Raw genomic sequence first — 23,315 nt, forward strand, 5'->3', positions numbered from 1 at the left:
TGAAGTCCCGACGGCGTGGATCTAATATGGTCCTGCTGGTCGGGATACTAACGACTCGGTCTATGGCCGCCATGGTCAGGGGTGGGCCAATCGGAGGGAGGGGGTGCCTTATGGCACCGGACGAATTTTGGGCAGGCGGTCCAGGTCGGGCGTGCGGCCGATCGGGGACACTATTTGTAAGGTGCAGCTCCGTGGTCCGAGTCCGCATGGAGCACAGCGCGGCCGCTGGAGGCTGCCACCGTGCACATGCGTGGCCTCCGACCCAGATGTGCGAGGGTCCGTATCTGCAGCAAAAGCTGCTAGTTTCACGCCGGGTCCCTGACAGGGCTATGAATATGTGGCCCTTTCACGCCAGTTTTTCTGTCGTGACTGGCCAGAGTTTTTACAACGGCATGGGGACATAGTCCCAAAATCGGAGAATCCAGCCCCATGTGTTCATCTAGTTCAGCCTCACTTCCTCACAATTATTTGATTTTGAAAACTCAAGCTTCGAGTCACTTTGCCACTACTTTTCAAATTAATTGGTCTTCTCTTTTCACCATTAGTGGCATCTACAGAGTGCCATTATCCCCAAAAATGTCTAACTTAATTTGTGGGGGGTTTTCTGCAGTGAGTTTTCCACCTCTATTCAATGACATTTGGTCACTTTTTTGGGCGCTGGGGAGTTTCTCACTGGTTTAGCCCACATTTAGAATTTCTTTTAGCACTGGGGAGCTAAACCCAGAGATCGGACCCCCATTTTGAAAGGGTGCCCCGATCGCTAAGTGAGTTTGTGGTCCTCCATACCCCCCACACGGGCAATGTCAACCCCACACACATGGTCACTACCCCACACCCCCAACTGAGGACATTCGCTGTGGGGTCCCTGGGGATCCGCACCACCCACCCCCCCTCCCCCTCCAGGACCTCCACCCATCACCCACCCAAAGGCCGTTACTTACCTGCCCTGCACTCCCCCACACTTCAAACCCCCCTCTACCCTCATTTCATGGGCATGGCCCCCATCGCCCCCTGACTCTTGGCAGTGCCACCCTGGCACTCAGGCACCCTTGCATGCCACCCTGACAGTGCTCCTGCTGGTTTGGTAGTGTGGCAGTGTCAGGGTGACAAGGTTCCAGCTGGGCAGTGCCAAGGTGTCCGTGTTCGGGAGGGAGGGCCAGGGAGCCACGTTGCACTTACCCTGACCACCCATGGGTCCCGGGTGCCTTTGGGACAGAGATTCTGAATCCAATTTACTATCGGAACAAAATAGTTCCCAACACTGATCTCCAGGGTTACATCACTCAACCTCTCTATGACAATGACATAACCCTAACAAGTATCCAATGCTTCATACCTTTTAGCCAAGTTTTGATCCCAGGATTTTTGAATTCCTACCCAAATTAAATTTAACTGGAACTTTATCAAATGCCTTTTGGAATCAGGTCTATTGCACTGCACAATGTCCTACTGTAGTAAGAAGCACTGCAAGTTACAGACACAGTAATGATACTGTACTCAAATAGCTCCACATTGAATTTGAACTCTATAGTACACAATATAAATATTTAAATTGAACTTTTGTACAGGCAAATACTTCCAAATACATTTCCTTTCCCATCATTCCAATTTCCTAGTCCCTGGACGCTCTAACATAAGAAAACGTAAAATAAGAAAGGACATTTTCTCACTGGATAACTGAAAAACAGTTAACAACAATCACAATTGATGTGAAATAACTCCACTTAAACTGGAGGTGATCAGAGGTCATTGGATTATAAAAACCCATGATGCATCAAGACCAAAAATAAGCAGCACAAGAACCTCCCTACCAACCTAATCCACACTGAAAACACTAATGCTTCAGAGGAGACCAGAAAACCTTTTTGAAAAGTAAATGCTAGTATGGCATTTCTTAGGTGTATTTTTCACTTGCTATAAAATTGGATAAGTGTCAGTCCACTGATTGAAAAATCAATGTCTTGGGCTCAACTACTCTGGGAGAGAACAGTTAGAATTATTTCAACTAAATTGTTGGTCTTTCACAGATTAACCACCAGAGGGACTAATCTCTCCAATACAGGCAGAAACCATCAGGATCAGAAAGAAACAGCTTGAACAGTGGTTGGGAGGAAAATCGTAATCGGCATCAGTCAAACTGACCACATACTGAGTCAGTGAAGTAGCAGCTCTGATGGTATGTGCAGAATTGTAGGCTAATTATACCGCTAAAGTAAACAAAATACTGTAGATGCTGGGAATCTAAGATAAAAGCTGGAAATACGCAGTAAGTTTGGCAGCATCTGCAGAGAGAAGAACAGAATTAACGTTTTGAGACGGTTTGATTTCTTCAGAGCTAAAGAAAGGGAGAAAAGTGATGGATTTTGGACAACTTTAAGAGGGGGTGAAGTAGAGTAGGTCAGGGATAGATGGGAACTTGGGAGAGAGTTGACAAAGAAGCTATCACAAGACACGAGGAGTGTTAATAATTGTGTTAAATAATAAAGAAGGTGCTGGTTCAAACAAAGGTCAGCGCTCTGCAAAAGCAAAATTTAAGAAAAAGGTAGACATGCATGCCAAGATGGAGGAGAGAGTTCATGGTCTGAAGTTGTTGAACTCAGTTTTTGTTGGGTTTCACTGAACTTCACTGGAATATTGCAGCAGATCAAGAACAGTGGAAATGAAAGAAAGATAATGAAAGATTTGGCTTTCAGAGCATTAACCTTTGTTCTGCTCTTGTCCTCCTAGATGGTAGTGGTTGTGGGTTTAGAAGGTGCTGTCTAAGGAACCTTGGGAAGTTACGCAGTGCATCGTGTAGACAGTACACTTGGCTGCCACTGTTCATAGGTGGTGAAGGGTTTGAATGTTTGTGGAAAGGGGAGCAATCAAGCTTTGTCCTGGATGGTGTCGAGCTTCTTGAGTTTTGTTGGAGCTGCGCTCATCCAGGCAAGAGAGGAGTATTCCATTACACTCCTGACCTGTGCAGTGTAGATGGTGGACAAGCTTTGGGGGGGTCAGGTGGGGAGTTGCTCCCCATAGAATTCATAGCCTTTGACCTGCCCTGGTAGCCACACTATTAATATGGCTAGTCCAGTTCAGTTTCTGATCAATGGTAACCCCCAGGATGTTGATTGTGGCCATGACGAAAAATGTGACAGTCCAGCAAAAGGTCCGTTGAATTTCTCATCCCACTGTGCAGGGCCGGAAAGTCGTGTACAAAGAGCTTTAGATTGGTGAAGTGAATAGGCAAAAAATTTGGCAAATGGGAGTATAATGTGGGAAAATGTGAATTTGTGCTTATTGGCAGGCAGAATAGAGAGAGAGAGAGAGATTTAAGAATTCTACAGTACAGAGGAATCTGAGTGTCCTGGAAGATGAATCACAAGTTAGTTTGCAGATACACAAGTGATTAAGGCGGCAAATGGAATGTTGACTTTTATTGCAAGGGGAATCTAGTATAAAAATAGTGAAGTACTGCTGTACAGGGCCATAGTGAACCTACATCTGGAGTACCGTGTACAGTTTTGGTCTGTTTACTTAAGACAGGATATGTGAATTTGTGCATTAGAAACAGTTCAGAGAAGGGTCACTCGACTGATTCCTGGGATGAAGGCGTGAGCTTATGAGCAAAAGCTGAGCAAGCTGGGCCTATAGTGAGGCACACAAAGTTGGTTTACAGGTGCAACAGGTGATTAAGAAGGCAAATAGAATTTTGTCCTTCAATGCTAGAGGGATGGGGTTTAAGACTAGGGAGGTTATGCTGCAATTGTATACGGTGTTAGTGAGGCCACACCTGGAGTATTGTGTTCAGTTTTGGTCTTCTTACCTGAGAAAGGACAGACTGGCGCTGGAGGGTGTGCAGAGGGTATTCACTAGGTTAATCCCAGAGCTGAAGGGGTTGGATTACGAGGAGGTCGAGTAGACTGGGACTGTACCCGTTGGAATTTAGAAGGATGAGGGGGGATCTTATAGAAACATTTAAAATTATGAAGGGAATAGATAGGATAGATGCGGGCAGGTTGTTTCCACTGGCAGCTGAAAGCAGAACTAGGGGGCATAGCCTCAAAATAAGGGGCAGTAGATTTAGGACTGAGTTTAGGAGGAACTCCTTCACCCAAAGGGTTGTGAATCTATGGAATTCCTTGCCCAGTGAAGCAGTAGAGGCTCCTTCATTAAATGTTTCTAAGATAAAGATAGATAGTTTTTCGAAGAAGAAAGGGATTAAGGGTTATGGTGTTCAGGCCGGAAAGTGGAGCAGAGTCCACAAAAGATCAGCCATGATCTCATTGAATGGTGGAGCAGGCTCGAGGGGCCAGATGGCCTACTCCTGCTCCTAGTTCTTATGTTCTATAACCATGGGAGTTTAAAAGATTGAGAGGTGATCTTCTCGAAACATATGAGATGTGGAGGTTGGACCATTGAATATATCTGAGGTTGAGCAAGGTAGATTTATGATCGACAAAGAAGTCAAGGCATACAGGAGTGTGCAAAGTGAAGTTGAAGCCATATTAAAATGAGCCATGATCATCCAAATGGCAGGAGCTGCCACCAGAGGCCAAATGGACTACTCCTGCTCCTAATTCTTGTGTTCTTGAGCAATCCAGTGATGAAATACAAACAGGCTCATCAATAGGACAAAAGTTGAAGCTGGGTACTTTTCTTTGTGCATCAAGAGGGTACATTGTTCTTTCTCTTACCTTGGAATGCTGCTGCTGCTCCTCCAATTGTGTACCTCTTTTCCAAGCCTCTGAAAAAATGGAGCTGACGATACTTTGCGAGCGAACATGACCCGTAGACTGCAAGTCAGACACACCACTGTCTGACTGGTTCGAATGGTTTGAGTGGGATTCTGCACAAAGCAAGTGAAAGTAAATCCCATGCATCAAACTACCTTTATTCAGTTCCTAGTATGCAAAATGCTCAAAATTTTACTTGAAACAAGATGTACGTTAAAAATTTGACAAACAATAAAATACTGCAAATACACATTATGTCAGTCAACATCTGAACATTTTAGATGAAGATTCTTTGGATTATGAATTCTGATAAAGGATTATCACCAATGCAGTAACCTTCAAGTGTTGAAAGACATGCCATATATTGTTTTAAACTTTATCTTCCTGCTCTTTTTGTGGCATTTTTATTTCCTGACAGCAAAGTTCGGCCTTAAACTAATCGCATTTTCTACTGAACATCTTGATGAAACTCGGCAAAGTCTTGTTTCCGTCTGATCTGGGTGCAAGTGCATTGATATTTCCTTTCAGAATTAAAATCCACTTTGAACAAGACCAAAAGTCAACGCACTGGCACCCCAAACCTGACAAATAAAGGTTACCAAACTCCCATTTCTTCCTGACTTTGTAAAGCAAATACTGTTGCAAAGTTCGAGAATTTCTGACGATCTCAACTCCGACAATATATTTTCTCTCATTTCCTTCTGCTTTCTGTGCCCACTGCTGGAAAGCTTCCACCAGAACAAACCACACTACTAGAAAAGGTTGTACAAATATAGTACATCAAAAACCCCTTCTGTCCAAGGTACTTTCACACACACGCCGCAGTCCTTGTTCCTGTACCAACTTACATTACTATAGTGTTATGGGTCCGGACCAGAACCCCAATTTTGGTTAAGATCCTGGATTAGAACCCAACTATTTGCATTTTGTAAAACTGTGAGGAAATGTTACTGCACCACAGGAGTGATAATACTGACCAGTAGACAGCTTTTATATCAAAACAAACTTAAATTTGAACACAGCAGCAAAAAATTGCTTTACAGTTAACAGGTACAATATCTCAACTTGCTTCATGAAATCTGCCTCTACATTCTAATTAAGCATCACATATTTCAAATACCACTTAAGTATAAAGTTGACAATCAGGTTTTACTTGCTTATCTTGGTGCAGAGTCCGTGGAAAGATAAACCTTCTTTTAAGGACCAAGCTGAAAACAGTATGCTCAGCTTAAGAGCCCTGGAAGCATCTCCTTTGTCCAGACAGACATGGCCCCTCCCATTAGCTACACTCAAAGCACACAGCATTGTTCCAAGATGTGCCTTTATTTGTTTAGCCAGGCTCAAACTGTTGCAACATTACATCAACTCTCTATCTGCAAACTGGTAAAATAGCTTTTAATCACAGCTCTAGCAGACATACTGTCTGTATGCATTCTAACCTAGGTTTTAATAATATTACTGTAAAAATACAAACTATGAAGTATAACAATTTATTATATACATTACAATACACTTTGCCAAATTAGCCTACATGCTCATCCTTCAGGTCTATGTAAACATGATCTCTTTATACTGGACCACTAATGCTCCTTCTATTTTTTTTGTGCAGTGAGTGACCTATTGAGTTAACTGCATGGGCCATTCAAATTTTTTGCACAGTCATGTGGTAATTTAAAAGGAGCTGACTTTTACATGACCTCGGGGAACCTCTGCATTGCTGCACGGTCAAGCAGTCGAGAAGGAACATCGCTGGATATCTGATTATATAGTTTGATGAGGAAATTCTACAGCACTCTTACTGGTTGGGCCCATTCGCATACTATTTATAACGTGTAAACAAAATAAAAGACTGTGGAATTCCACTTATTGCCAGTCCTAAGATCTGTTTATCATCTGATGCCTTCTACTGCTTAGCCAATCACTATCTATTTACTAGAAAAACCATAATGTATCTTTCTTAAAGCACTCAACTGAGGAACCTTATCAAATGGCTTCTGAAAATTTAAGCACCTTACATCTAATGGGTTTCTCTCTTTGAATGATCAATTGCATCTAATAGAAGTGAGTATATAATACAGAATGTTTCCCAACTACAGATGTCACACTTCCCAATCTACAGTCAACAGTTAATGCTCACACCATTTGGGAAATGACTCGGGAAAAGCAACCAACCAGGTCTCAGTACAGCTCCTAGACTTATGAAAACTTTCAATCAGAGCTGTAGCCAGGAGACCCATACGAGCAATCGGATTTCAGTGAAAACATGCACCCCAACCCATCCATCGACTGACAACAATGGTTTCTTACATTTTTCCTCCTAATTTTCTCCCTCCTCTCCAAGTTAGCTGGCATTTGCTGGGATTAAGTTACACGGTCTCAGTACCTCATCTAAGTGGTCATTTTCCACGTACGTTTGGACTGCAAGCATTGGTAGATTACCAACCATAGAAAGCATCACAGCCAAGCATGCTCCTGCCCATATTTCAGGAAGACTCAGCAAGTAGCAAAATGAGACGACAAGGCACTGAATGGTTATTCCCAAAGGCACTGGGGGGACAACTGCAACACACCATCACTCGATTTGAGAACAGCTAATTGTACAGATTGGGAGTTGTCCCGATTGATATGTGGCACTCAGTTGTGTAATCAAAGTGGGCCATCAAGTGAGCTCATCAAATTATGTTAATGGATAAAAAAGTTCCATAATGATTTGTACATCATTACTAATTCCTTCCCTCCAGAATTCCTTTTCCAAGTGATACTCATAATTTTGCCTCGTAACTGCAGCTCCTCAGTAAATGTATATCCAATGCTCAACACACCTTAAGCAAACTTGTTCTGCATTTATTAGAATTCAGTTTCTATTTCCTTCAATCCATCTAGCAATACAGAACAGTAGAGGGCAAACAGAATCAGTTGTGTTGCCGCCAATACTGGAATTTCCTGCTGATATTTACACACAAGCAGGAAGAGGTTCCTGGTTGGCAACCCCTGCCTGAACATCCACACCCTAAAGAGAGTCACCACCTCGGCAAAAAAAGTAGAGGGAAAGTTGAAGAAAATTGGGAAAGGGGGGAAAAGAGGACAAAAAAAACTTGGCCACTTTACCTGGCAAACTGGAAGAGCTGGACCCGGATTTCATACTAGCACTGGACAGGGATGACCATTCATATGCAGCTTCCGCCCGCTTCACAGCATCCTGGTAGTTGTCATATAGTTGCTTCCCATACTAGTTAACAAAGATCAAAAGGATATCATTTGATTATTAAGGTTTTGACTTCTATATATATTTGTATAGGAAAAAAGGATGTAATTGCAGTGGTTTTCATACAGCTCTAAGCCAACTAAATCAGATTGTTTGCTGTAGTCGTATTGCAATTGTAGAGGGCCTTGGTGAGATCACACCACGAGCATTGCATAAAGTTTTGGTCTCCTTGGCTGGGGAAAAGTATGCTTACCTGCTGGGAATGCAACAAAGGTTCAGGGGTTCTAGTTGAATGATCGAGTTGAATGGCAGATTAGGGATCGAAGGGCAGAATGGCCCAACCCTAGTATTTCTTATGTTATGTATGAGCATGAAAATGCTGTGAGAAACATTCCACAGGGCAGCACGGTAGCATGGTGGTTAGCATCAATGCTTCACAGCTCCAGGGTCCCAGGTTCGATTCCCGGCTGGGTCACTGTCTGTGCGGAGTCTGCACGTCCTCCCAGTGTGTGCGTGGGTTTCCTCCGGGTGCTCCGGTTTCCTCCCACAGTCCAAAGATGTGCGGGTTAGGTGGATTGGCCAGGCTAAATTGCCCTTAGTGTCCTAAAAAATAATGTTAATGGGGGTTGTTGGGTTACTGGTATAGGGTGGATACGTGGGCTTGAGTAGGGTGATCATTGCTCGGCACAACATTGAGGGCCGAAGGGCCTGTTCTGTGCTGTATTGTTCTAGATGCCAATTCGCCTCAGTGTTGGCCAATCCACTTGACAGAATCACAGAACTGTTCAGCGCCAAAGGAGGCCATTTGGCCCATCCTGTCTGTGCCGGCTATCAAATGAGTGCCGTTCTCATGTGCCCCTGCACATTGTTTCTATTGAAGTTATCATCTAATGCCCTCTTGAATGCCTCAATTGAACCTGCCTCCACCACACTTCCAGGCAGTGCATTCCAGACCTGAACCACTCGCTGCATGAAAACGTTTTTTCTCACATCACATTAGCTTCTTTTGCAAATCACATTAAATCTGTCATATTCTTCCCCACTTAAGGAGACAAAAACCTGAGTAATGCTCAAGATGTGGCCTCACCGGCTTCCGGTGTGCACCATGGAGTAAGTGGTCACACACAAGGCAGCTCCTGCCCAAGGTTACAGAAAATAGCTCTTTTTTAAGCAATATAGGGTAGAATTTTGATGAAAAGGCGTAGGTGAATGTTGGAGAAGTACTTTCCCCCAGAAATGGTATGTTTCTTAGTTACCAGACCCGCAGAAAGAGTGAAAGATTTGGCTGAAGCTACAGCAGAGACAAAAGCCTCTTCCAGCATGCAGGCGGGGGAAGGGCGAGCTTAAAGGCCTCAAGCTGACTTGAGGGCCTTTATGAAAGCTGAATTTTAGCAGCAGGAGGGAACAACTGTGAAAAGATCTCACCAAGGCCATTGAAGAAGCGGTGACGGCTGACTTCCGGTGACGGCGGGCGGGAGGCAGCCGCGCGTTGGAGGGCTCCCGTTCGGGAATGGCATTGTCGGAGACTGACGCCCGGTCCTAGGGGCAGCGAAGGCGGTGAAGGCCAGGAGAAAGTACAGGGAAGGGACATGTCGAGGTCCAGTAAGAAAACGGCTGTGAAAACAGCTGAAAGTTCATCGGGGAGTAGAAAGGTCACCAAGGAAAATGGAGGCTGGAGCATCAGGGGAGGCCGCATTGCTTACGGCTGAAGAAATAACTACGGCAATGGCTGCGGAATTCGAAAGGTAGTTTACAAAATACATGGAGACAATGAGGGAGGAGATGAGGGAGGTTTTGAGTGTGCTGGTGAAGGAGGCGATTTCCCCAGTGACAACGGCGGTGGCAAGTGCAGTGGCGGAGGTGTGGGAGCAAGGGGAGGCGCTGATGGAAGTGGAGGAGACATTATTGCAGCACGTTGATCAACTTACGTCGATGGGGAAGGAGATGCAGAAGGTGTTGGGGGTGAACAAGGATCTGCGAGGAAAAATGGAAGACCTGGAAAACAGGTCCAGGCGCCAGAATTTGAGGATTGTGGGGCTGCCCGAAGGAGTTGAAGGGCCGAGACTGACTGAGTATTTTGCTGCGATGCTGGCGGAACTACTTGGGGAGGGGGATGATTCCTCCCGATATGAACTGGATCGGGCTCATCGGTCGTGGAAGCCTGTACCAAAGGCGAGTGAGCCGCCAAGGGTAGTGACTCTGTGCTTCCGTAAGTGCAGTGTGAAGGAGAAGGTCCTGTGCTGGGCCAAGCAGAAGCGGGTGGTGCAGTGGGCTGGAGCTGGTATACTTGTACACCAGGACTTTACGGTGGAGCTGGCGAGGAGGCGGGCTGCTTTCAACCGGGTGAAGAGGGCACTGTACATTAGCAAGGTGCAGTGCGGCATTGTATATCCAGCGAAGTTGAGGGTGACTTACAAGTTCAAGGACTTTTCTTTTGGAGCAGCGGAGGAGTTTGCGAAGGCAGAAGGACTGTGGCAGAAGTGAGAAATGGAGAAATGGCCATGTGCCGATGTAACGTCATGGCTGTATAATCTTTTTTTTGTTTGTTTGTTTCACTGGGTGCGGGTGTATGGGCTAAAGGAGCCGGTGATGTATATAGTGGACGGGGTGTGTGAGAGAGTGTGTGAGAGAGAGAGAGCGCGAGAGAGTGAGAGAGTGAGTGTGACAACTTCCTCAAAATTCAAGATAGTGACAGACCAGTAGCCACCAGTAACACCCAATGTTAGACGGTGACAGGCCTGTACAAATACACGCTTGCAAAATGATCAGAGGTTAGTGGGTAGCATACCAGCAAAATTTGGTCAGAGATCAAAAACTTGCAAAGGTAGACGGCATGGCTATGGCAATAAAACAGGGATTAATATAGGTCTTCAGAAAAGTGGGTGCAGTGCTCAAAGTAGACAAGTCATCTCATTCAAATGGGTATGCATCCTGACTTAGGAAGTGAATATGATGAATGTAGGAAATTGTGACATATTATATTAGAAATCTGTTGCAGTAATATTTTATAAATCCTGGTTTAACATACAGACGGGCAATGAGTTTGCAAAAGATGCAATTAACATGTTGTTAAAGTTGAATATTCATTGATTATAACCATTTAATTGTTTGCCTGTATAGGGCTAATGGGCTTTTGCTTATGGAAAGAAGGTTTCCTGGGGTTTAGATAATTGAGGCTCTTACTTGAGCCTTAGTAAGATGGTCATGATGGTCACAAGGCAGTTCATGGGATAGAGATGATGTAATTAATGGGAGGAGGCTGTAGCAAGCAGTTTAGCTTTAAGTCTGCTGTAGACATGGGGCTTGATTCTCCGTCGGTGGGACCTTCTCTTCCACTGGCTGCGCACTCACGCCCACGTATTTCCTAATGGCATGGGAGTGCCCACAATGGAAACTCCATTGGCTGGCTTCCGGGATGGATAACCCCACTGCCGGCAGGGGCCCATCGCACTGAAAACGGGTGCAGCGGGAGAGAATACCACCCATGGACTTGCAGCTCTCGTCTAAAAGGGTCTCTCTCCTTTGCTGGAACCAACTCTTTAAGGACAGCAAGTATCTATGTGTTTGGTAATTTTATTTACAAGTGGCTTTTGACCTGTAATGGACTTAGCGTAACGAAAGAGAAAATGCTGGAAAATCTCAGCAGGTCTGGCAGCATCTGGAAGGAGAGAAAAGAGCTAATGTTTTGAGTCTGGTGATTCTTTGTCAAAGCTCAGCTTAGCTTAATTGGAGATAGAAAAAGTACAAGTTAAAAGTTAAAGTATTTTCTTTTATTGTTAAGAATTGTTCAACTGCTAATTTTAAGCTATTTTCTGTGATGGTCCTGTGTTGAGAGTAAAGTTTGTTTTAACATAAAATATCCCTGTTTGTCAGTGGAATTAGTCCTGAGGGTGAAGTATCTTTTCCTCATAGTTTGCAAATTGAAAAATTGTTGGGGTTTCTCATCCATTTTCCTAACATACATTAGGTCTGGTACCTTGCAATAAGCATGGCAGTAGTTGATATAGTGTTAAAGAACAAAAAAAATTACACAGGAACAGGACCTTCTGCCCTCCAAGCCTGCACCGGCCATGCCGTCCACCTGAACTAAAACCCCACTTCTTTCTTTTTAAATGTTCGTTCACACAATGATAGTTTTGTTAGAAAAATTGAAGCCCATGGCATTAAAAGGGAAGTGACAGCCTGGATACAAAACTGGCTGAGAGACAATGAACGAACAGTTGTTTTCAGACTCCAAGGTGGTATATAGTGGTGTGCCCAGAACTCAGTACAGGACCATTGTTCTTTTTAGTTCAAATTAATCATCTGGACTTGGAAGTACAATTTCAAAGATTCCAAGTGACACAAAATCTCCTTTTGGTCATCTGACCCAACATCATCTCATACTTGATGCCATGCTTTGTCCCATAATGCTCCTATGAAACAAGGCATTTCATTATTATAAAGGCACAATAGAAATAGAAGTTGTTGTTGAGTACAACAATCAGTAAGTCATGCTAAACCTTTACAAATCACTGGCTGGACCTCAGCTGGAGAATTGTAACCAATTGTGCACACTTTAGGAAGAGCTCAAGGCCTTGAAATGGGGTAGAGAGTATTTACCAAAATGGTACTTGAGATAAGGTTCTTCAGTTATTTGGAGAAACTAGAGAAACCGGGAATGTTGCCCTTACGGCAGGGAAAGTTAAGGAGAGTTTTAATAGCATTTAAAATTATGATGCCGTTTGATAGAGTGGACAAGTAGAAACTGTTTCTATTTGGAGGGTCGAAAACCACAGAACATGGGGTTAAGATAATTAGCAAAAGAACCAGTGGGAAAATTAGACGTATTTTTTTAGTCAAGGAGCTATGATCATCAGGAATCACAGCCTGAAAAATAGTGGTGGAAATAGATTTGATAGTAAACAAGACACAGGAAAAATGGATCATGTGGCCCATTGAGCCTGCTCCACCAATCAATACGATAATGGCTGATCTTAAATATATTCACCAATGGAGCATCCACAATCCTCTGAGGTAGAGAATTCCAAAGATTCACAACCTTTGAGTGAAGTAACTTCTCCCCATCTCAGTCCTGAATGATGGGCTCCTTATCCCGAGACTGTGGCCTCATTTTAATTTCCCCAACCCGCGGGAACAATCTCTAGTCTGCCCCATCAAGCTCCCTCAGAATCTTGTAGGTTTCAATGAGATCATGTCAGGAAAACAAAGGTAGTTTTAAGGGTTTTATATTTGTATTGGTAAATATTAGAGATGAGGTATAGTTTTAAGTAGATTTAATTTATTGTTCTTGTGTAAGGAAGAGTGAACTTATAGTTAGACTCATGCTAAACAAAGAGGTTTATATGTTGGCGGGGAGGGGAATTGGTTTCAATGCAAACTGCTTCAGTTGTGCCTCACGAAGTTATGGCATGATGGGTAAATAAAAGCTGTGGCAGAAGCAAGAGTTGTTGCTGAGTAATCAGGGGCCAAATTCCAGAGGGAAGAGATTTCCTTTGTTCTTAGTTTAACTGGAAGCCAGGGCAGTTGGTGATAGGATGCTGGGGAGTGGACATCTGGATAAAGAGGTCTGGAAAAAGGCAGACTTCCCAAAGAACCAGATAAAGTTCAGATAATCAGGAAAATGGGACAGATGTATTAGGAAGACTGAAGTTAAGAGAATAGAGACCAAGACATTGAACAAGACAAGGTGTTGTTCAAGAGAATTCAAGGGAAAGCAGACAAGGGTTCTGAGTTAAAGAGACAGCTGTAGTAACCATATTTCAAGTGGGAAAGCAGACTTGAGAGGCAAATCAAAAGTTTGGTGCCATCTTAATACAGTCTGGGATTCGATAGTTAAAGCAATTGTGAACAACTTACACAACAATCAAGAGAAATAAATCCTGAAGAGGGATGTATAAAACTTGAAAGTGAAACTTTGATGTGAGCAGCTCAGAGAAAGCATTGTTTAGAAGAAGATTTGAAAGTATGTCTTTTGAAAGCAGAATTTGAAATCACTCGTATGGAAGCCGGAGTTCAGTGACACAAGCGGCTCAGATTATAAAAATCATCTGGGAGGATTTTCAGGAGTGATCTCCGGAAATCACCTGGGTTCAGAATGGTTTGCGTCTGACCACAAGAGGCTGTGTGTTACGGAGACCATTATAGCCCGAGATACACATTGTGACCCGTGTTAGCTTCACAAATATATACAGATTTTAAGGCTAAGGGGGGTATAAAGTATTGTATCACAATCAAACCTTTCAGGTTTAATAAACATTTTTTTTTCTTGTTGTTAAAACTAATTGCCGGTCCTGTGACTTGGTTCCTCCACGTTTTCTAAAAAAAAATGTTAAGTTATGGTCTCTCAACCCAGGGCTCCATTCTGGGATCTTCCCATTCAGGTATAACACCAACTGAAATCATAATAGATCATCTCATTTTCTAAACATCAGAGAATAAAAGTCTAATTTACTCAGCCTTTCATACGATGAGCCCCTCATCCCAGGAATCAATCCAGTGAACCTTCACTCTACCGCCTTCAATGAGAGTATATCCATTCTTAAATATGGGACCTAGCTCACATCCCGGAAAAAAGTTTTACTTTTTAACAAATAACATAACCACAGGAATGGTATAGCTCAGTAAGACAATTTTTCTTTTTAAATTAAGGGGCAGTGTAGCATGGCCAACCCACCTACCCTGCACATTTTGGGTGGCGAGGGCGAGACCCATGCAGACACGGGGAAAATGTACAAACTCCACACTGACAATGACCCGGGTTCTCAGTACTGTGAGGCAGCAGTGCTAACCACTGCACCACCATACCGCCCGACAAGCATACATGGATGTAGAGGGGAACAGCAATATAGCTGGCTCAATACAATTAGACTCAACCTTATGTCTCACACACCACCAGATAACAAGGGAGAGAAGGATAAGACCATGAAACATGGTAAAATGGTGCACACCTTCCCATGTGTTGACTGCTCTCAACAACCATTGAGTTCAGGATACATTTTTTGCACGATATTCGGGTGTGTACCGGCACACATCTCCCCCAACACCAGCAGCACCAGAGGCATCAATGACACACCACAACCTTCTTCCCTGGGTGCCAGACCCATCTACCCCTCCAGAATCATGGACTTTTTTTTAAACCCACCATAACAAAAAAGGAAAAGTAGAAAGAAAATACAGGAGAACCCAGTTATAAAAGGATGTTATACATATACCACGCAATGAAACATAATCCCAACCTCAGGCGCAGGACAGAACGATAATCATTTCACATATCTCTACAGAGAGTACCAGCTGCTATAAATTTGGATTACCGTCAGCGCCTCCCAACAACCTAATCGAAACAAGGAAGAGAGGGAGAGCTACCTGGAGCAGAAGGTCACAGGATAAAAGAGGAACAGGGCCCAGACATGAGTCTGTATTCTTCTGGCACGCACCCCCTCCCCACCTATTAATGAAGAGAAAAACGACTTGTGTGGACAAGGAAACGTCACAACTATACAGGGAGACAACAGGGCATCAACCTTAGTACATGACTCAGCTCAACTCCAGACCCTCGTGCACAAAGAGCCTGTCAACCAGCGAAATTTAAACACATCAAAAGAAATCTCAGGATATCCCTAATAAGTGCCTTCGAGAAGGGACGTCCCAAACATAAGGGGGCAACAGGATACCAACCACAACACCGGACCTGGCCTAGTCCAGCACACTGCCACACAGAAGGCAGTATCCCCAGGACACCCAGCACACCACAAGACCTATCACTCAGCAGGCCCTGTACCACACCGACCACACCCAGGGCAGTGCACCAACCCTATTAACACTAGAAAAATCACACCAACCTCAACCATGGAGGCCCCACCACTGAAGAGAAGAAGAATCATTAAGACACTCAATAATTGGGTATCTTGGCAGGAGGACCGATTCCCTCCCTGCCCTACCTGGAACAAGAAGGGTAACCCGTCCCATAACCCACTGAACCAAACCAGGTTTGTAACAGTACACTGCTTACCCATGTGGAGAAGAAATCCCCCCCCCCCACACCAGGGTGGAACGCCCGAGCTAACCCAGGAATTTTAGCCACAGACCAGCACTGTATGCCAGTTTAAAGAGGATACCAGCAGGCAAGACAGCACTGTCTCAACAGAGACATGGGTAATGCCGCCCCATGGAAGGCTCAAACATAACGAAGATGACACTCAGGAAACCACTGTACAAGACCACTTGGAGGAATGTGCATAACTCCCCCACCCCAATCAAGCCCACCCAGAGGCCGAAAGGCTTCAACAACGCAGAGGCCCAGTATACAGGCCCTCACCAACAATTCAAAAAAGGATTAACCGTGCATCCCTACTCTAATAGCTTAAAGATATAAACAACAACCAAAGGGATGAATGAGAAGTCCTCTCCAGGATACATGATCTGACCAAGCCTTCGAAGCAGATAAGCATGGATTCTTAAAATTCAAAGTAATAAAAAAAAGGCAAACTAGAAACCCAATTCAATTAGCTTTAACTGGGGGCTTTCCGCAACCCTAGTGAGGACTTAACTAACCCTACCACCCAGCTCCACACCAACCATCCTCCCATCACCCCACGTGACTCCACTCATCTTCACTATAAACAAGATAATGGGTGCGCAAAACGTGCTCCCTTCTCAGAACTGCAAGGATTACAGCACAAACCATACATCACAATGACTCGATATGATTTTTGCAAAAACAGGATAGCAAACGACCCTCGACCTCATGTTCCCACTTCGCCCACCCTTGCTGGGAGAAAGTTCACAGAAAACACTAGATGAGTGACAGAGCAAAGTGTGCAGAGGACACTGAAAGTCTGCAGAGGAATATAGATAGGGTGAGTGAGTAGGCAAGGGTCTGGCAGATGGGAGTTCAATGTTGGAAAATCTGAGGTCATCCTTTTGGAAGGAATGACAGCAAAATGGACTATTATTTAAATGGTAAAAAACTGCAGCATGCTGCTGTGCAGAGGGACCTGGGTGTCCTTGTGCATGAATCACAAAAAGTTGGTTTGCAGGTGCAGCAGGTAATTAAGGAGGCAAATGGAATGTTGTCCTTCATTGCTAGAGGGATGGTGTTTAAAAACAATACGGTTATGTTGCAGCTGTATAGGGTGCTGGTGAGGCCACACCTGGAGTACTGTGTACAGTTTTGGTCTCCTTATTTGAGAAAGGATGTGCTGGCACTGGAGGTTGTGCAGAGGAGATTCACTAGGTTGATTCTAGAGTTGAGAGGATTAGCTTATGAGAACAGACTGAGTAGACTGGGACTATACTCAATAGAACTTAGAAGAACGAGGGAGGGATCATAAAATTATGGAGGGAATATATAAGATAGAAGCAGGGAGGTGGTTTCCATTGGTGGGTGAAACTAGTACTAGGGGCAATGGCCTCAAAATAAGGAGAAGCAGATTTAGGACCGAATTGAGGAGGAACTTCTTCACCCAAAGGTTATGAATCTGTGAAATTCCCTGCCCAGTGAAGCAGTTGAGGCTACCTCGTTGAATGCTTTTAAGGCAAAGACAGATAGACATTTGAACAGTAAAAGAATTAAGGGTTATGGTGAGCAGGCAGGCAAGTGGAGCTGAGTCCACAAAAAGATCAGTCATGATCTTATTCAATAATGGAGCAGGCTCGAGGGGCCAGATGGCCTGCTCCTAGTTCTTATGTCCTTATAAGCCTACGGCCATACTAGTCTGAAAAACACCCGATCTCGTCTGATCTTATGTTCTTATAAAAGACAATAACAAGAAATCACCAGCATAATCTAAGGGAGCAAAGTCCAGGATTATTGATGAATTGCTGGATAATAACATAATCTATGTCGGTTGGAGAGGCTGAGTACATGACAGGATCGTCGAACAACCATCAGGATCTCTCAAAAATTCTATCAAACGAAACGGCTTCACATCCGCCATGCCGTCACCCCGATGCCCAGGCAACTCGGAGTTTAGGCCCCGACCGGGGGAAATTACTCGACACAACCAACCACCTGCAGCCTCTCAAGACGAGCATTGAGAACAGAATAATACAAGACTAGTGGTCTGGGGTCCCAACCAATTCCAGGCCCGAGACCGGATGCAAGGTATTGCCTCAAACCCGATGCACCAGCCTCCAAATCAAGATGGCTAAAGCATGGCAACCAGTTTTCAAACTCAATCAGGAACTCTCCTCCCACATCTCGCAAGAAACATGGCTCATGAACACTCCTCGTCTCGCCTCCACTTTGAGTCAGCCAGGATAGGCGACGCACCATGCAGCAGGATTTCTATGAACCAAAGGCAGGAGACCTCCCTTCCAACATAAGGTTAGATGTGGGGATGTTTACTGACGATTGCATGATGTTCAGCACCCTTTGCGACTCCTTGGACACCGAAGACGTCCATGTGCAAAGAGACTCAAACCATCACCCCTTAACATTCAATGACATTACCATCACTGAATTCCCCCACTATCAACATCCTGGGGGTTACCATTGACCACAAAATGAACTGGCCTCGCTGTATAAATACGGTGGCTATACGAGGTCAGAGGCCAGGAATTTCTCCCCAAAGCCTATCCACTGACGACAAGGCACAAGTCAGGAGTGTGATGGAATACTCCCCACTTGCCGAGATGAGTGCAGTTCCAAACGCTCTCAAGAAGTTCAACACCATCCAGCACAAAGCAGCCCGTTTGATTGGCGCCCCTTCCACAAGCATTCACTCCCTCCACCACCAACAGTAGCAGCCGTGTGTACCACCTACAGCATGCACAGCAGGAACTCACCAAGGTTCCTTACAGACCCACGATCACTGCTATCTAGAAGGACAAGGGAAGCAGATCCATGGGAGCACCACCATCCTGACTCGGAAATATATCATCCTTCCTTCCTTTAAGGATTGCTGAGTCAGAATCCTGGAGCTCCCTTCCCAATAGCAGTGTGGATGTACCAACACCACAGGGACTGCAGCGGTTCAAGAAGGCAACTCACCACCACCTTCTCAAAGGAAATTAGGGATTAGCAGCAAATGCTGGCCTAGCCAGACTAGCCGACATCCAGTAAAAAATGAATTTAAAAAAGCACAGGCTAGCAACTGATTGAAACTCACTGCTCGACCAGCTAGTTACCTTGGCGATGCGAATGCCATTCACCCACTGGTGAAGAGTTCTGACATCATCGCAGCAGAGGTATTTGATATATTGAGATTTCTTCTGGATTTGAGGGTGCTGCAAAAGAAAACCACAAATAGTAGAATAAACTGTTATTCATGACACGATAGGCATCGAGGCATTAAAAAAAACCTTACCATTTTGCTGTGGTCAGGCTAGAAATTTAAAAATGTAAGCCCAAACTGGTGAACCCCTCTCAAGGTGCATTTGACTTTACATCATTATTCAACATACAATGCACTTTTGTGTGTGTATCACTTTACTTCCTTTCATCACACTTTGCATCAATATCTTCCACCATGTATTCCTACATTCACAGATTTATGGAAGATGAAAGAGAGGAGGACAGCCAAGAGGGCACATATTTAGCCATTAACACATTCGGATCTCTTAATGTGACACTATCAGCATCCTTCTCAGCCTTGATCACCTCCATTTACAGAGCTGCCAATCTTTCCCAACATAATTCAGTGTTCCAGACACCAAAAAAATCAGTATTCTGGCAGTAAAATCAGTAGTTTCATTTCAAAGAAAAAATGCCCACCAATCGGAAGTACAGCCGTACACCTTTATTGCACAAATCTAAAACACAAATTAAAAATGCAATTCTAATGCTTTTACATACATGTCCATCATGAGTGTGTTTTCTCAAATTAAGTTTCAAACATTCATTAAACCTAAGAATGAAAAATGTACACAAAGCATTCACCTTTTTAAATGAAGTTCAAAATTATCCTTACACTGTATCAGAGCTCAGTTCAACCTTACAGATGCAGCTCTTTGCATTTGTCAAGACAGTGCTGCAATCACCTTTCATGTGAAATAGTCCTTCAAACTACACATCTTAATTTCAGAGTTTATCTCAGGCTTACTTAGGGATATACATGTAGCTCTTGAACACTTATCAAGCAGTTTTGCATTGAATTGCATTTTATGACAGCGCTGTCCTTTGACTTGAGTGTAGACTTTCTGGGTTAGGAAGCCAGAAAGTGTCTCGGTTGCTAAACTGGGTCGAAACTCAGTGGATTTCTTCCTGACCAGACTAAAGATTTGTTCATCTTGGTTGATTTTTCCCCTCAGCTAGGAGATATCTACCCAAACTTTGTCTGATCGTCTGTCTAATGCAATACCTTCCAATGAGTCAACCTGGAATTGAGCAAATTCCACTTCTAAATCATCCAGCACATCTTCCATGATATGGGATCTCTTTGCAAAGTTAGAAACTGATGTAAAGCTTCCCTCTATCTTCCCCCCTGGATTTGCCACTCTTGCATGTAGCAGAAATTCGTCCCGAGAGGGAAATTTGGTGTTCACATAGTCACACACTGCAACATAGTACTTTCGTACTGATGAGTAGAAGTTACTCCTATCTTGCGAGAGGTGGTGTCCCGTCTTGAGAAACTGCCTGGCTTGTTCACCAACGACGAGGTCTTCATCGGACTTCTGGTTGCATTTGTCCTTGTACATGCAGCTAGCAGGCAATGGGACACTGGCAATTGCAGCAGGTTTCACAACAGGTCCTGAAGAAAGCCAAGCAATGTTTGATAATAATAATAATAATAATAAATGCTTCTTGTCACAAGTAGGCTTCAATGAAGTTACCGTGAAAAGCCCCTAGTCGCCACATTCCGGCGCCTGTTTGGGGAGGCTGGTACAGGAATTGAACCCGCGCTGCTGGCCTTGTTCTGCATTACAAGCCAGCTGTTTAGCCCACTGTGCTAAACCAGGCCCTTGTAGAATCGATATCTTGGGAGTTCATTTTGGAGCTCTAGATTGGGCCTGTTGAACAAAGGAAGTGTATATTGAAGAAATACAATACAGTTTGTTTCTGTCACAAACCTTTGCATAATTCCCAGCAACTGTTCCTCGAGATGGCTCTACTGTTGTATTAGCAAGAGGGTTGCTAACTGGGAGAGATTTCTTCCTGCTTCCAGCACTTGGAACTGCTGCTTTTTCCATCTTTCTTACTACCATGCACAAGAACAGCAGTTTTCTGAACAAATCCTGCACTGGTCTTTTTGGTATCACCGTTGTAGGGGCCTGTTTCCTGACAGCGGCTGAAACCAGGCAACCACTCTTTGATTTTGCAACGTGAAAGCTGGTTTTTGTTCCTGCATATAATGTTCTTGATGTAGATTATGTGCTACATGTGACATACCCTGTGTGTGTGGAGGTTGAGCAATCTCCTTGGTGATGGTCTCTGCTGCTGGAGCCTTGGTAGAGGTCTTTCCAGAACCTTCAGTCACTTAGCATTTCTCAAGCTCCCATCATTCTTTCTTTTTCCTTTCCCTAATTCTGCTTCTTGGGAGAAGTATTCTTGTAACGCAGACCATTATTCCAGAAATCTGTTTAGTGCTCTTTCCAGGGATAACCATGTCATGCAGACACGTTTTGAGTATTCTGTGATTTTCAAAATTGCACAATGTTTGTATTTCCTTGAACTCTTTGTGGCACTTGCTAGACTTCTCAAGGTAGTAATAGACTGGTACAAGCAAGTCCACTGGAGAGAATGGTAACTGACTTGCCCCTTTCTCTGCAGCCAGATAAAGAAGGTGCATTGGACATCCAAGAATGAAAATATCTGGGTTTTGTTTCTTCACAAAGGAAGCGACACCCTTGTGGACTCCCATCATCACTGCTGCGTTTTCTGCAGAAAAGCATATCATGTTTTTCCAAGGAATGTTGGCTTCCTTAAGAACATGGTCCAGAAGTTGGAAAATGTTTTTGCCGCTTGATCTCTCTTTCAGTGTCACTATTTCAAGTAGCACATTGATCACCCTGTTCACATCTGCATCAAAGAACCAAACAATGATAGGATAGAGTTGTTCCTCCGCACCACGGTCAGAACTCCCAGAGATGGAGAACGGGATTTGCCTGATTTTCCCGAGGAAGTCACCTTTCGTCTTTTGGCCTAGAATCTTGGCAATTGCTGTTGTCAGGTCTGGCGTGAAGCAAACGTAGAAGCAATCGAGCTATCCAGGAACATCACTTTCACAACATCAGTCAAATGATCAGCGGCAGAAAACGCCACATTGTCCTCAATCAAGAAATGTGTCAAAGTTCCTGCTCTTATGTCAGAGTAGTCTTTCTGTTGCATGAAAGGTTTTATGTCACGGGTGCTTTCCGAAACTTGTGCCATAGCATGATGTTTCTTGGATCACATGTGCCTGTATGTCATTTGCTCCTCCGTGAGTGATGCTGAAGTCCGACGAGCAGAGTATTCATCCTTTATCGATTGTACAATAAAGGACCATCTTGATGTGTAGTCCTTCCAGGTGAAAGTCTGTTTTCTAGATTTAGCACCAGATAACGAAGTCATGATCGCTACTTACTCAACATTTCCATGGGTTTTCTTCCAACTTGACTATGCCGTCAGTACAAGAGACTAACAGGCATGAACTGAGGCCTACTGGTAACTCTTTTACAAACATCCCGACTGTAGTTTGATTCCTCCCCACATGACTAAGTCAAAACAGAAACAGCTGGAACTGGTAGATAATGGAAAGCACTAGAAAAATTATTTTATAACCTGCAGAGAGAACAATACAGCAGGGTTTAAATTACCCATCTATTTTTTTTAAATTATTAAGGATGGAATCCTGATTCCCAGAGAACACAATAGAACAAAAGGCAACGACCATACATTTTAAAATTGCATCACATCACACCATACAATTTCCAATGCTGTACAGACCTTTGATAATGTATGATCTACACAGGTGATTGTGCAGTCGACCATGGACTTGATTTTTTTTATCCCAAGAAAGTATACAGGCACCATGATGGGAGACTGCATGACACGCATGCACTGTATCGTGTGAGGGGCAGGGTGGAGATGGGAGGGGATGGGGTCTCTGCGTGGAGCCCTGCCTTCCAGCAGCAGACACCAAGGAAAACAATCGAAGGGAGCATCGAATACTCCCTTTTTACTGTGTGGAGTCTGAACGTTCTCCCAGTGTCTGCGTGGGTTTCCTCTGGGTGCTCTGGTTTCCTCCCACAGTCCAAAGTGGGAGGTTAGGTGGATTTGCCATGATAAATTGCACTTAGTGACCAAAAACGGTTAGATGGGGTTATTGGGTTATGGCGAAAGGGTGGAAGTGAGGGTTTAAGTGGGTCGGTGCAGACTCGATGGGCCGAGTGGCCTCCTTCTGCACTGTATGTTCCATGTTCTATTAATAGCGAAATGTTTCGGGAGGAATGCATTTGTTTGTTAATCAGACCCC

At 44.1% G+C, this 23,315-nt stretch overlaps 1 protein-coding gene and 1 long non-coding RNA gene across 5 annotated transcripts in view; one reads left to right on the top strand and one right to left on the bottom strand.

The window, feature by feature from the left end:
* The window catches only part of LOC119960037, a 67,669-nt gene that overhangs the window by 33,224 nt on the left and 11,130 nt on the right, over window positions 1–23,315 (top strand). The window contains exon 2 of the long non-coding RNA XR_005459315.1: window positions 2,028–2,176. This is a non-coding gene — a long non-coding RNA (uncharacterized LOC119960037). The remainder of the gene's footprint in view (window positions 1–2,027; window positions 2,177–23,315) is intronic.
* Window positions 1–23,315, bottom strand: part of raph1a (Ras association (RalGDS/AF-6) and pleckstrin homology domains 1a) — a 250,079-nt gene that overhangs the window by 11,205 nt on the left and 215,559 nt on the right. For all 4 annotated transcript variants that reach the window (XM_038787932.1, XM_038787930.1, XM_038787922.1 and 1 more), the window contains 3 exons: window positions 19,051–19,149; window positions 7,824–7,944; window positions 4,677–4,828 (listed from right to left, as the gene is read on the bottom strand). In XM_038787932.1, the coding sequence (XP_038643860.1) occupies window positions 4,677–4,828; window positions 7,824–7,944; window positions 19,051–19,149 (372 nt within the window). The remainder of the gene's footprint in view (window positions 1–4,676; window positions 4,829–7,823; window positions 7,945–19,050; window positions 19,150–23,315) is intronic.

Source organism: Scyliorhinus canicula, chromosome 2 (assembly GCF_902713615.1).
Source record: "Scyliorhinus canicula chromosome 2, sScyCan1.1, whole genome shotgun sequence".
In the NCBI taxonomy this organism is placed as follows: domain Eukaryota; kingdom Metazoa; phylum Chordata; class Chondrichthyes; order Carcharhiniformes; family Scyliorhinidae; genus Scyliorhinus; species Scyliorhinus canicula.